This window comes from Microtus pennsylvanicus, chromosome 3, assembly GCF_037038515.1.
Source record: "Microtus pennsylvanicus isolate mMicPen1 chromosome 3, mMicPen1.hap1, whole genome shotgun sequence".
NCBI classification, from domain to species: domain Eukaryota; kingdom Metazoa; phylum Chordata; class Mammalia; order Rodentia; family Cricetidae; genus Microtus; species Microtus pennsylvanicus.
This window is the reverse complement of record NC_134581.1, coordinates 67,301,611-67,316,348: the sequence shown is the minus strand read 5'-3', so window position 1 is coordinate 67,316,348 and position 14,738 is coordinate 67,301,611. Positions and strand designations below refer to the sequence as shown.

At 39.0% G+C, this 14,738-nt stretch overlaps 1 protein-coding gene across 3 annotated transcripts in view; it reads left to right on the top strand.

Moving 5' to 3' along the window:
- Npat (nuclear protein, coactivator of histone transcription) overlaps window positions 1–13,118 on the top strand; it is a 37,967-nt gene extending 24,849 nt beyond the window's left edge. Inside the window, exons 13-18 of one of the 3 annotated variants that reach the window (XM_075965900.1) lie at window positions 655–2,292; window positions 5,729–5,844; window positions 5,925–6,033; window positions 9,258–9,318; window positions 9,412–10,546; window positions 11,755–13,118. In XM_075965900.1, coding sequence (XP_075822015.1) covers window positions 655–2,292; window positions 5,729–5,844; window positions 5,925–6,033; window positions 9,258–9,318; window positions 9,412–10,546; window positions 11,755–11,832 — 3,137 coding nt within the window. In that variant the 3' untranslated portion in view covers window positions 11,833–13,118. The remainder of the gene's footprint in view (window positions 1–654; window positions 2,293–5,728; window positions 5,845–5,924; window positions 6,034–9,257; window positions 9,319–9,411; window positions 10,547–11,754) is intronic. The other 2 variants (XM_075965901.1, XM_075965902.1) reach the window with 2 other exon arrangements.
- Window positions 13,119–14,738: the final 1,620 nt, after the last annotated feature.

The following is a 14,738-nucleotide window of genomic DNA, read 5'->3' as shown; positions in this document are numbered from 1 at the left end:
TTGGCCTTTTTCCTATATTATATTACAATTTTCTATTCTGTGTTTTTTCTAGATATTTTAATCTCTATAAGATCATTGAGTCAATTGTTCATATTTGCATGCTAGAAAAATGTGTGTGGTTGTCCTCAGTAAATATGTTAAATGTTAAAGTGTACACAGAAATCGTGTTAATTGAGCAAAATGATCTTGGTCTCGTTTTACCATTAAAAATAAATCAGGCAAATAGAGTAAGTAGACATGGCAAAATTTGAAAATCCCATCATTCAGGAGGCTTGAAGTGAGAGAATCACTGCAAGTTCAGGGCCAGTGTGGGCTACTTACATAGTGGGACCTCTCTAAAAAACACCAAGAAGAAGAAAAAAGTCTAGATAGGGAAGCAACTATTTCCACTATTGTTTAGAGCCAGATTAGGGCATTTTGTCTTCTGGTAAGTACTGGATGTTCTTAAGCCTGTGTACATTTTCCTTCTTTGGCGTCTGTTTTCCTAGAAACTTGGAAACAATCTGACATTTGTTAATTGTGCGTCAGTCTTAAACTTAACTGTTATGCCAAAGATTAGTGTTTTCTTGGCAAAGTAGGTTGTACAGGAAAAATGGCTGCTTTCAGAAGCTAAACATACTCAACGTAACTTTCCATCACACTGGTGTTTTACAGATGGGCAATCTGGTCAGCCTCCCTTTTGTACATCCTTTCAAAATGAAGATGTATTATTAAGTGATTTGAAGAATGGCAATAGCCACGATGTTCTTCAACAAGAATCCCAGGAAAATTTCTCCCAAATAAACACTAACATTCAAAAAAAGGTCTTTAAAACAGCTGTACCTGCTGAACAGAAGTGTGCCCTTGATATTACCTTTGAGTCTGTGTCTAATTTGAGTGACTTTAACCAAAGAGGAGGCTCTACTGAATGTAATGACCATTGTTCTGAGTTATACACCAGTCAGATGCCCACTGACACTGAAAGGGCTGTGGAGGTTGAAAAGGATTCTTTGTCTACAAGTATGCTGAATGAACCTCAGATACAGCCTGATCAGCCTGATATACCAGTGACTTCATTTGTATCCCTTGGTAGTGAAGCCAGTGGTGAAAACTTAATTCTCTCTGGGAAAAATACCCAGCTTTTGTCCCAGGATACTCCATTGACTGGAAAGCCATCTAAAAGTCAATTTTGTGAAAATTCTAACAATATAATAAAAGTTAAAACTAATTCCCATGGTTCCGAGTCACTAGATTCTTGTCAAACTCAAAGTAGTAAAATTGAAACTAATAGTGTATCATCAGTTGCAGCACAGCCACTACCAGATTGCCAAGATAATTCTCCATTGCAAAGTAGAACATCACCTGGGACTGTTGAAAGTTCAGGTTTAAATGTATCTGAACAAATAGAAATTCATCTTGAAGAATCAGTCCCTTCAGATAAACAGCTATCTAATGGTTCAACATCTGTTGACTTGAATCATATGGAAAACAAGCCTGAGACACTTAAGTCTAAGAACTCCCAAGAGCCTTCCTCTTCTGTGAAAGATGGAGATACAATTTTTCTCTCTTTGGGTGAACACAACAGCTGTGAAGAAGTTGCACTGGTTCCCCGAGAGGATAATCCTGTGAAAAATAATCATTCGCTTCCTTCAGAATCTGGTGGTTCAGTGGGAGGGTCTCCTGAGACCCAAAGTACTGATGGTAAGCCTAGCAAAGACTCAGTGGAGGTGGATGCGTCAAGTATTGTGTCTCTCAAAATTATCATTAGTGATGATCCATTTGTTTCCTCAGATGCAGAGCTTAACAGCGCTGTATCTAGTATCAGTGGAGAAAACTTGCCAACGATAATTCTGTCTTCTAAATCTCCTGCCAAAAATGCAGAATTTGTTACATGCCTGTCTTCAGAAGAAACTACAAGTGCTGTTGTATCTGTGGAAGTAGGGGATTCTGGCTCAATGGAGCAGAACCTTGTAGTGCTGAAACCTGAGGAACCTGTGGTAAGCAATCCTCAGAGTGAAGATGGCATTACTTTTTCAACCAGTGTTGCACCATGTGTTCCTAAGGACGGAGGATACATACAGTTGATGCCTGCCACAAGCACAGCCTTTGGCAATTCAAGTAACATTTTGATAGCTACCTGTATGACTGATCCAACAGCCTTGGGACCAACTGTCAGTCAATCTAATGTAGTGGTATTGCCTGGGAATTCTGCACCTATGACTGCACAGCCTCCTCCGCAGCAGTTACAGACACCACCAAAGTCTAACAGTGTATTTGCTGTCAACCAAGCTGTGTCACCAAACTTTTCACAAGGTAACTCTAAGAGCATATTGGAGGTGAGCTGGGGATATAGTGGTGGAAAAGCACTTGTATAGCATGTGCAAGACTGTGGACTGTATCTCCAACACTGAATGAAAAGTGATACGTGTATGTGTGTGTGTAATTTATATGGGTGTGCACGCATTTTGGAGCTTCTCTGGATTGCAATCTTAATTTTCTTGTGTGAAGTCAGTGACTAGGAGATAAAATAGATAATTCACACGACAAAATACCATACAAATAATTGCTTATGCCTTTCTTCCTACCTAATTCAGCCAGGTTTTGTTTAAATCTGGTAGGCTATAGCTTTAATTTTTTTCTGTCATAGTTTTTCGTCTACAGCACTAAGCTGTGAAAAAGAAAAGAACATAGTTCATTTTATAACTCAATGTAGCAGGATATTTCTTTATTCTTATTATAGTCATAGTTTTTTTTTTCCTGGGGGGTAGGGGAGTTTTGAGACAGGGTTTCTTGGTATAGCCCTGGCTGTTTTGCAACTCATTCTATAGACCCACTTGACTCTGCCTCCCAAGTGCTGGGATTACAGGCTTGTGCTGCCACCACCTGACCCTATAGTAAGTTTTTAAGGAATTTGTCTTTTAGAGAGACTTTCAAGAAAACTTGAATTCTACTAAAACTCTTTGTCATTTCTCATATTCTGTTGCTATTTAGAAATGATTCTTTAGAGGCTCCACGGGGGCTCTTGTCTTCATTGTATGCTGGTTTACATACAGTTAGTAATTGACAAGCTTATCATATCTATTGGTTTATGTTTTTTAGAGATAAGAATTTACACATGTTCTCCTATATCCCCATGTGTACTGATTTATAGATTATTTAATTATTATTAACTATTAAATTTGGTAAATCTATTTTAAGAACTATTTCAAATGAGGTAAAGAAGAGGCCAGAACTGTTGCATAATATGAAGCTTGAGTTAAAGCTTAGAGAAATGAGGTAAGATTTGAAGCCAAGGGGAGTAGAATAAGTATTCGTGGATGTTTGGGAAACTGGCAGGTTTGTGTGAAAATAAGATGAATCTGACAGGGATAGTTAGTGTATTAGGAAAAGGTACATTCATACCAGGACTAAATAACTAAGCTTTTCTTGTGGCTGACTCCTAAGGACCATGTATGCACTATAATTTTCCCTTGGTAGTTTAATCTGGTCACAAAAGTATATTGTTTTTGGTCAATACCATTAAGATAAAAAATAGTTAAAGGCTGTAAATTCTCACTTGGAATCCAAGTTTTCTGATACAAAGTTCAAACATGAGACATTGACTACTCAGTGTTTAATTAGTTTCAGTCTTCTTCATTAGAAGAATCAGTATGTAATGGATCTTCTAGCCATAGTCTAGTCTCGAGCTTAGGATAATATCGCTAAGTTGCTTTTTCTTCATTTCTCAACTTTATTACTGTACTTAATCAAAAATTTATAAACAAGATTGTCTTAATTAGGGTTACTATTGTTGTGATGTAAACACCATTATCATTAACAGCTATGGTAGGGGAAGGGTTATTTCACTCGTTATGCCATAGGAAAAGTTAATCATTGAAAGAGGTGAGGGCAGGAACTCAAGAAGTGGTGTCAGGAATAGATGCAGGGCAGTCCTGAGGACACAGAGGGCTGCTGCTTACTGGTTCCTCCCACTCTTGCTTATGACTTGCTCAGTCCGCTTTATATATATTCTTGTTTATATATATATATCTATAAAACCTGGATCGATAGCTTGGGAATGGCACCACCCACGATAGGTTGGGCCCTCCTGTGTCAATTACTAAGAAAATGCCCTACAGGCTTGCCTACAACCCAGTCTTAGAGAGGCAGTTTCTCAGTTGAGGTTCCCTCCTTTCAGATAACTCTGGCTTGTATCAAGTTGACATAAAACTAGCCAGCACAGTTGATGCCTTGTCATCTTGACACACAAACACATTACTGTTAAGCCACAACTTTTCTTTTTCTTCTCAAAGATCACACATCAGTATCAACATTGCAGTATGAACATTCCAAATTTTAAATTATAAAGTCCCATGATCTTTAAAAATTCATTCTCTTGTGGTTGGAGAAATGTCTCAGTGATAAGAGCACTGGCTGCTCTTCCAGAGGACCCAGTGTAATTCCCCGCACCCACATGGCAGCTCACAACCGTCTGTAACTCCAGGGGTTTGGCACCCTTACACAAGCATATGTGTAGGCAAAGGACAACTTTTTTTTTTAAATCTTTTAAAAAAAAATCTGTCTTCAAAAGAGGCAATCTCTTTTAAAATTCAGAGTCTTTCAACTGTGGTCTTATCAAACCAAAAATAGTTACTTAAGGAGGGAAGAACAAGGGCACAGTCACAATCTGGACTAAGCAAAACCAAACTCAACAATATAAATCATTCACTGTCTGATGTGTGAGATTCACTCATCTTCTGGGCTCCTCCAGAGTAACACAAAGAACTTGGGTCACTTCTCAGACTCTGCCCTCTGCAGCACACACAGCTCGTTGTCTAGGCTATGGATGGCTCCACCCCACCACCTGCTACTATTCTTGGTGGTCATCCCATAGTGCTGGGGTCCCTGCCTACAACTGAGTTGCACTTTCAACGACAGCCCCTCCTGGGCTCTTTTCGGGGACTTTAGCCCTGCCACACAGTGCCAAGCCTCAGCTGCTCTCCATGACCCCTTGATGCCTTCAAAATCAGTACTGCCAGGGTGACTCTTACTTACACTACCAAGATTGGCTACCAGTATGAAGTACAACCTTGGCTGCTTCTGGAACACAGCTTCTGTGTGCTTACCCCAAGGAAGTACTTCCCAGAAGACTTCACCTCAGTGATGCTAGTCTCTTAGTCACAACTGGTTCTTCAGCACCAACTATCCCAGCAGAGCAAAGGTTTTACTTGAGTACTTCTGGGCTCTTGCTAATCACAGCCAATTCTTCAGCTCCAGGTGACCAGACACTACAGATTCTTCACACACAAGGCCCAATACAGTGTTTGCTTCCCTCTGAAACTTAACAATTCAGGCCTTCATCATCTGCACTCTTCTTAACATTCTTATCTTCCAAGCTCCTAAAGAACCGCTCACTGAACTCTTAATATCTAGCCCAAAGTTCCAAAGTCCTTCCGCGGTCCTCCCCAGAAGGTGGTTAGGTCTGACTGTAATACTCCACTCGTAGTACCAACTTCTGTTTTAGTTAGTGTTAGTGATGTGATGAAACACCATGACCAAAAGAAACTTGGGGAGGAAAAGATTTATTTCACAGTTCTGTATAGCAGTTCATCAGTGAGGGCAGGAACCTGGAGGCTGGAGCTGGTGCAGAGATTGTTAGGAAAGAAGATTTGGTGATAGAATTTGCTTCAAAATACTAATTTCTTTGGCATTTATTGTTGTCAGAAGACTTATGGAAGTAAAACTGATTTTAATGAAAATTGCTTTTTAGGCTCTGCTATCATAATTGCTTCTCCAGTACAGCCTGTGCTTCAAGGAATGGTGGGAATGATACCTGTGTCTGTAGTTGGACAGAATGGAAATACATTCTCTACTCCTCCTCAGCAGGTATGTTTATGAACTAAGAATAGTGTGGGGAAGCATTCCAACAACTGCTTAGTTAATTTTCTCTGTATGTTTCCTTCTAGGTCCTTCATATGCCTTTAGCAGCACCTGTTTGTAACAGAAGTATTACTCAGTTCCCCGTTCCTCAAAAATCTCAGAAGGCTCAGGGACTCAGAAACAAGCCTATTACAGGTACTTGTTCAAAGAGTTTGAACGTTGTGTTTGTGAAGCAGCAACTGAATGTTTTCTTTCTTTTTTGTTTTTTCAAGATTGGGTTTCTCTGTGTAGCTCTGGCTGAACTCAGACATCTGCCTGCCTCTGCCTCCCAAGTGCTGAAATTAGGTACCCAGAGAATGTTTTCTTGAATACCTTGTACATCCCTAACAAGCAGTTCTCTTTCCCTTCAAGCAAGCAGTTTTTGATTGGACAGCTTTGATTCTGGTAAATCCCTTTGCTTTGCTGAAGGCTTTAGGTTTTATCCATTGTTTCTCAGTATGTTCTTTGGAGCTGCCTAAAATCATAATTCCCATTTTTTTTCAAACAATTTTGAAGTGTTTAACAAAATAAATGTAACACCTTCTCTTGTTCCCTGCTTTTGCAAGTGGTCCTACCATCTCTTTACATGTGTCAAAAAACTGAGTTACTCTTGACACACATTTCTCTTAGTTCAAATAGTCATAACTTTCTGTCACATCAGTAGTGTTCTACCCTGTTTTGTTTTGTTTTTAAGATCCTCAATTTTCTTGTTCATTCTATATTTCTTAGTTGAGTGACACCCCTGCCCCATACATATTAGAATATGTGACTTCCTACCTAAACAATTTTAGTAACTCCCGGTTGGTCACAGGATAAAACTGAAGCTCCTGGCCTAGGGTGGTGGCAAACTATAACCCGCACATGGGAGACTGAAACAAGAGGCTAGACCAGGTGGAACAAGTTAGTGAGATCCTTCTTGAGAAGGGAAAGGAAGTGAAGGAATTGCTCCCTGAGCATTCCCTAAGAATATTCTGGATTTCATTGGAGCGTGTTGTAATGTCTGTCTTTTTACTGCCAGTGTTATTAACTTGGAACTCCCTGTCCCCGCCCTCCCACCTCAGTTGTTTGTTTTTGGTTAGTTTGGCCTAGGAACTTTTCAGTCTTGTTAATCTTTACAGAGAATCAGCTCTTTGTGAGATTCATTCTGTATTTATTTTAGTACCTGTTTCTTCCCTGATCTTTATCATTCCTTACCATCTGCTTTCCGCATTTGAGTTTGTTTGTTTGCTGGAACCTTCAGATGCATCATTGTTCCGTGACACTGTTCTTGGAGAGATGTGAACAAACATCTCCTCGCTCCAGATGAAGAACCAGGGAACAGACCATAGATCAGAATCTAACTTGGTGAACCAATGAGCTCTTTTAAATTTACTTACAGGAACTTGAGTGAGGGGTTCCTAACAGCAAAAATGACTCAGACTCAAACTGTATAACCAAAGCCCACAAAAGCCTGGGTGACAGCTTACAAAATCTAGGAACCTGGCCACTCTGCACCCCCTAATAGAGGTAGAAACCTGGAGTGTACTGTACAATCTATAGGCAACACAGCTGGCTGGAATCCTTTCCAGGTAACTCTGGGGATCTGAATCTCTTCCAGGCAGGTGGGCAAATATAAAACTTTAAGTTTCACCTGACCTCCTAAAAGTACAGAAGTATAAATACTAACAATTAATAATAACAAAAAAGAAATGAAAACATTTAGGGCAAAGATTAAAATACAAACTAAAATTGATAGAAGGATTTGTTTTGTTTTGTTTTGTTTTTCGAGACAGGGTTTCTCTGTGGCTTTGGAACCTGTCCTGGAACTTGCTCTGTAGACCAGGCTGGCCTCGAACTCACCGAGATCCACCTGCCTCTGCCTGCCGAGTGCTGGGATTAAAGGCGTGCGCCACCATCGCACGGCTATAGAAGAATGTTTTCAGTTTGTATTTCTTCCTGGTTGGGGAGAGCCTTCTGGTTACTTTAGTTTAGTCTATAAGGGAGCAGGTTTGCCAAACTATCCATACATCTTCTTCCTGTTCTTGCCAGGGTGGGGGCTGTTGAGAATTAGATTAAGACCCCTTACTGCACCTCTGTTTTGATCCCCATTCTGCTGTTTCAAGTCTGTTAGTCCCATCAGGATGTTGTGACATGTTCACCATTCTGCTGCTTTTCCTGCAGTCTGAGGATCTGCTCATCTGGGTAGTGGCAGGCATGAGGAAATGGTAAGGGCCTTGTGCCCTTTTCTGGTACCTTATATATGGCCTGTTGCTCCACTCTCTTCAGCTCCATTAAATTCAGCCTCCAGTTGGTACTGTCTCTGCCTGGCTCCTGTAGCATCTGGTTTTCAGAGTTGTTTGATATCACTTTCCTGGACCCAACTCAGCATAACAGTGTGGTGTGGCTGGGTATACCAGCTGGCTTCTTTATGGAGAAAAGTCTGTCTAGTCTTATTTCATGTAGCTCTTCCTTTTTTTCCTCCTCCATTGGTGATTTTATTACTTTGGCTTCCTGCTTTCTTCCATCCAAATTCCAAGTCTCACAAACACTACTTCTAGTTTATCATTGCTCCTTCTCTCAAGATGCTTTCTTACACTTAAGCTCTCTTGATCTAAGTACAGTTGACTTCTTTTCTCAGTTTCTTTGACATTTGCAGGTTCAGCCAACCACAGGCAGAATTTTGGAGAGTTGTAACTGCATTTGTGCTGAAGAGACTTTTCTCATTGTTTTTCCCTGAACAATACAGTATTAGCTACTAACATGATATTCATATGAGTAACCTAGGGATGATTAAAGGATATGCTTAAGTTCTGTGCAAGTACAGCTCCACTTTTCTGTAAGGAACTAAGCTATGTGCAGGTGTTGTTATCAATGGGATCAATTCACTCAGACGAACTGGTGTATTAAGTGCCATTAAAAGCTGTAGTTCTTGAAGGCTGGATTTGTGTTGGCCTGAAATTAAGTCATTTGGTCTGTATCTAGATTTTCTTTATGAAATGAATGAATATGCTATAGAAAATTTAAGTATTTAAAAAAAATAGTATAGCCAGGTGGTGGTGGTGCATATCTTTAATCCCAGCACCCCGGAAGCAGAGGCAGGTGGAAAGCGGATATCAATGAGTTCAAGGTCAGCCTGGTGTACAGAGAGTTCCTGGACAGTCGGGACTGTTATACAGAGAGCACCTGTCTCAAAAAACCAAACAACCAAATAAATCAATGAATAAATGAATAAAATTAAAAATAAAGAGAATAATATATCTATGAAAATGTTTTATTTGCAAATTAGCAGTCATTTAATTTTTTTCTCATGTAACATTATCTGGCTCATTTTTTTTTCAGTGGAGTATATATATTCTTTCACAAATATTTTTCTTTTCTAATGAATTAACTTATGATTCCAGGAAAACAAGTAAATAATTTGACAGATTTGTCCAGTCTTTCAGGAGCATGTCATATGCAAAGGTAAGGATAAAATAATTTATACTGTAGATTATTAAAATGCTCAAATGACAAATTTCATGTTACTAAAAATGAGATGTTATACTTTCATTTCAGTAGAACTGAAGCTTCTGATAAGAATATAGCCCCTGAACTTGGGAAAAAATTAGAAGAGGTCACAATTCCCCTCTCAGCAGAGAGGATAGCTCCTGCCAGCAAGCCATTTGAAAGTCATAGGCGTGTGCTCTGTTTCGATAGCACTGTTTCTTCTGTGACAAATACGCAGGGGCCACAGAATAAGATGACCTCCCAAAACAAAGAAAAGAAGGACACGTCCTTTCCTGCTACTGACTTAGCCATTGTCCCCTCCACCTTAAAACCACCTTCTAATAGTACCGTTAAAAGAGAGAGAGAGAAAACTGTGCCCAAGATTTTATCTAAATCAGAAGCTGCCTTTAGCCGACACACCACTGTGAAAGAAATTCAGTCTGAAAAGAAAGTTTTCCCCACAGAAGTGGCCCTTGAGTCTTTCCATAAAGCAACAGCTAACAAGGAGAATGAGTTGTGCAGTGATGGGGAAAGACAGAAGAGTCCAGACTCCTCAAAACTGCCTGTTGGGCAACAGAATGGGAGCTTGCGGAATGAAAAAGCTATAGCTTCCCTGCAGGAGTTGACCAAAAAACAAGCCACGTCCTCAAACAATAAAAATGCTACTTCTATAGGTGGAACTGTGAAGGACCTAAAACAAGAGCAAAGTAAATCTACTAATTCTTTAATTGGTGCAGAAATATTGCAGGATGTTCCACTGCACAGCCCAGCAAATAGGATTGCTGATACTGATTTGCCAGTACCCCGGACACCTGGCTCAGGAGCAGGGGAAAAGCATAAAGAAGAACCTGCCGACAGTATGAAGGCACCCTCTAGTAGGCGCTTTGGTGAAGATGGCAGCATGCCCAGAATAATGGTCCCTCCTGTTACTGCAGACTTGCCTGCCTGCAGCCCAGCCAGTGAAACAGGCAGTGAAAATAGTGTGAGCATGGCTGCTCATACGCTTATGATTCTCTCTAGAGCAGCAATCGCTAGGACGACAGCAACTCCTCTGAAAGATAACACACAGCAATTTAGAACATCTTCAAGGAGCACTACAAAAAAGCGGAAAATTGAAGAATTAGATGAGCGGGAGCGAAACTCCCGTACTTCTACTAAAAATCTTGCAAATTCATCAGTACCAATGAAAAAGAAGAAAATCAAGGCAAGTTTAAAAGTTTTTCATTCCAGTTCCACTTCTGTCCCTTCCTTCAGTGTTCACATTAGATAGAGAGAGAACTTAGTACTGTTTTGCTACAGCTACCTGACCAAATGTACCCTCAGGACCATACACTTAGTAGTGTTTCCCAGTCATGATGATATCATTCTTAGGAAAAGTGAATGTTTCTATCCTGATATCTATCACCCAGGATTTTTCATGGGAACACATAAAATGTGAAAGACTGGGAAACTACCATTACATGAATTGCCCAGTAAAACACTACCTTACTTTCTTTGACTTGGAGTTTTCTACTCGTTTCCCCTCTCTTCCATGGTCTTTAAGAAAAATTCATGTCCCCGTGTTTTTTCTTACCATGATTGTCTTTAGTAAGGCAGTGCAAGGGTAGTAGCAATGATAAATGCTTATATCTAAAATTTGTTTGTTTTACTGAGTAGACTGAATCGAAAATATGTGAGTACCATAGAGAAAATAGAATAGGTGGGGAAAAGGATATCTAGGTTTTGTGCCCTGCAACTCTGAGTTTGACCTCTGTTTCAACTGCTTGTCATCCCTGTGACCATGATTCTGTGCCTCATCATTTACCATAAAATCATACATCTTACTCTGTGATTTTATAGTCTGCTATATAGTCTACTACTTCAAAAGTATCTCTAGTTAATGGTAGGAACTTGGTGAGTGAGTGGTAATCTTTGTGTGTTAGCAAAGGGGTCAGATGGTAAAGGTACTTGTTCTCAAGACTGATGATTATGGAGTTTGATCCCTAGAAACTACATGGTAGAAGCAGAAAAGCTCCCCCAAAACAGTCCTCTGACTTGTGTACGCATCTGTGTATATGTGTGTGTACAAATGTGTTGCACACATACAAAATTAGTATAATAAAACAATATTTGTTAGTAATACTTTCTAAGGCCTATGGTTTTACAAACATGACCACCTTAAAGGAAGCATGTTCTCGAGATTTGTTTCCTGCCTTTTGCCTAAGCTAATATTTAATTACAATTAAAGTGTATTTTAACATTGGGTTGATAAAACGTGTCTGTCTTTCCCTGTAGAAATAAAATTTTAACAGAATCAAAAATGATGCAATTTAATAGTAAAGAACTCTATATAATGTTTTAGGTGATCTGCTAAGAAAATTATCTAGCCTAGAGTTTATTGTTTTTCCTTCTCTCTTGTTTTTGTCTTCACAGAAAAAGAAGCTACCTAGTTCATTTCCAGCAGGAATGGATGTGGACAAATTCTTGCTGTCGTTGCATTATGATGAGTGAACCCCCTGATGTAGAGAACAGTAGCTGTTTAAAACTAGTGTCCTTCAAACTGTGCGTGTAGGAAATGGGATCGCAACAGACTCTGCAAACATGACCTGCACTTTCATTGTACTGAGATTTCACTTTATATCTTAAGTCATGCTGTTTCTGAAGCAGCTTCCTGGTTTGTAAATAGACTTCCTTGTTATATTTCTATTTTAGAACAAAAGAAAATGTGCAAAAATGTAAGTAAAGCCAATCTGAAACTGTACAGCTTTGACACTGTATATTGTACATGTGTATATCGTGTAGAAATACAACTTAAGTCAGCCTAGTTCCCACACTCTTGACTTCTATGATGCCTAAGGCTTCTGGAGTAGCTTCTCATCTCCTTTGTAGGAAGATGATGGTTATTCATATAAATTACCTTCAGCCAACATTAATAAGACACTTAAATATACAGCCACTAAGTAAAAAATAATGATGATAACCACCTCAACTTGTTAATAGAATACCTAATCAGAAAGCAGCAGCTTGATGATTACCCTCGGAATCAATAATTTATCACTCCTTTCTCATAAATTGCAGTAAAAACTATATTTCTGAAATTCTGTACTTTCTTCCAATCATCTGTTCTCTTTGTTTTAAAGAGATTTTTATAAACCATTTATTAAGTGTTCTGATACTTCAATTATAAAATTTTACAGAACATTAAGTGGTTAGACTATTGAGCCATAAAAAATTTGACTTACGTAGTAGTTGAGATTTCTTTATTGTATATAAACTTTCCCTGAGTACTAGGGATACAAAGAATTGCACTAATTCATAGAATTTTTCACATACTAGTGACCAATGCACATTTAATTTAAATCTTGTATGTAAAAGCTTATGTGGAGGATTGTCTTCTGGTGTCTTTGAAAGTCATGTCCATCATAAGATGTAAAAATACAAATCATAGTTCTATTGTAATTTAGTTTGCCCTAAAGTGGGGTGTGTAAATAACTGTGTCTGTACTTACCTATAGAGCATTGTGTTCCTAGAATGTTGTAAATACTTGTTCTCGAGGGCCTTAGGGGAGAGAGAGGTGCCTTCTCTGTGCTGACGGAGTGTGTTATAGAAGTAACAGTCAAGTTGAAAAGCTGGCTTAAACTTTAAAGTAATGACAGAAATTATCATTAATACTTGACCAATTGTGCCTAGATATTGAAGTGTTTTCGTAAGTCCTTTCTGTTTAACTAAATATCAGTATATTAGGATTTTTTTTCCTACGAGTGTATATTTTATTAAAAAGTCACTTTCTTCAACCATTTTTTGTACTGGGCCTTTAACAAATCCATCCCACTGTAATAACAAAAAAGTTTTCAATATAAAAATTACGTCTTTAATTGCTAGACTTTACTGTATAAATTTATACTGAGAAATTTTTATATGACTGATCTAGTCCTAAGGAACTGAATAATCATACAGTTAATATTTACATAACTCAGTTTGGATCTCTCCTACAGTTAAGTTTGAATAAATGTATTTTCATTAACTTTACAAGTTTGAATTTATATTGACAGTCCTATTTAGAAACTGTTGGTTCAATTTCTTTGCAGGTTAGTTAATTCTCACTGTTTTTTAGGAATTCACATAATGCAGAAAATTGCAGATTTTCTTGTGTAATTGAAATCTATGTGCTACATTGTGAAAATTCGTATATAAGTTAACTCGTGATTTATGTAATAGTTGTGTGTTTTTTAGTCAGTGTCTCTCATGTAGCTCAGCTCACTTTGGATTCATTATATAGTCAAGTGACTTTTAATTCCTGATACTCCTCTCTACCTCCTAAATGCCTAGTATTGTAGGCATGTACCACACACAACTTCTTCAGGATTCTCTTCCTTGTTCTTTGGTGGGTTTGTTGTTGTTTGCTTGTTTTATTTTTTGAGACAGGGTCTCTATGTAGTCCTGGCTGACATCAAACTCAGAGATCTGCCTCTCCCTCCCAAGTTCTGGGATTAAAGGTGTGTGTTACCATGCCCAGCCTTCAGGATTTTTAGTGAACTATCCTGAAGCACTAGATAGTAAGTCCAAAGACAGTCTGCACATACACACAACCAGAGAACAGTGTCAGGATGTTTTAATTCTCTATGCCATTCTCCCTTAGGACAAGGTCTCTCTAGGCCTGGAGCTTGATGATTTTAACCTGTGCTGACTGGTCAGCAAGTCCCAGAAATTCTCCTGTCTTCCTCTTTGTGGGACCCGAACCCCTTATTCTCAAAGGGGCAAGAAGAAATTTTCTAGCAGAATGTTTTCTCAGGAAGAATGTGGCCTTCCCCTCTCCCACCTGGGAGCATAAGGTCACTCAGCTCAGCCCAGCCAGCCAACCACCTGGTGATAAAGATGCAGAATGGGAGAGAATAAAAGACCTTGTACCCGTGCCAAAAGCAGCTTCAAAAAGCCTCTTTGTAGTTACACCTTTAAACGCTTACCCCACAGAGGAGATACAATTCCTCTCTACCTCACTGCAGCGGGGTCAGAGATGGCTTCTAAACATGTTTGTATTCTAATTAAACCTTGCTTATTACAGTCTGGGCCTCTCTAGTGGTCTCTCTCTGGGGGTCGCAATCTGGGTACAACACTCCTGCCTTTGTTTCCCACATTCAGCAGCAAGGGTACAGGTATACAAGCCATTTTCATATGTGCTGTTCATATATAGGTGCTAAAGATCTGAATTTCCATGCTCAGCAAACACTTAGCCACTAAGTCACCTGCTCTGCCTTCATTTCATTGTTTTTAGGTGTTACAAATAGAAACATCACTGAGCTAATTTGTAAAGAAACATCTGTTTACATATTCATTTATTTCCTTAGACATTTTACTAGTTACTTTTCTGCCAACAAGTAGTTGTTTCTTCTAAACCACATATTTATACCTTGCAAGAT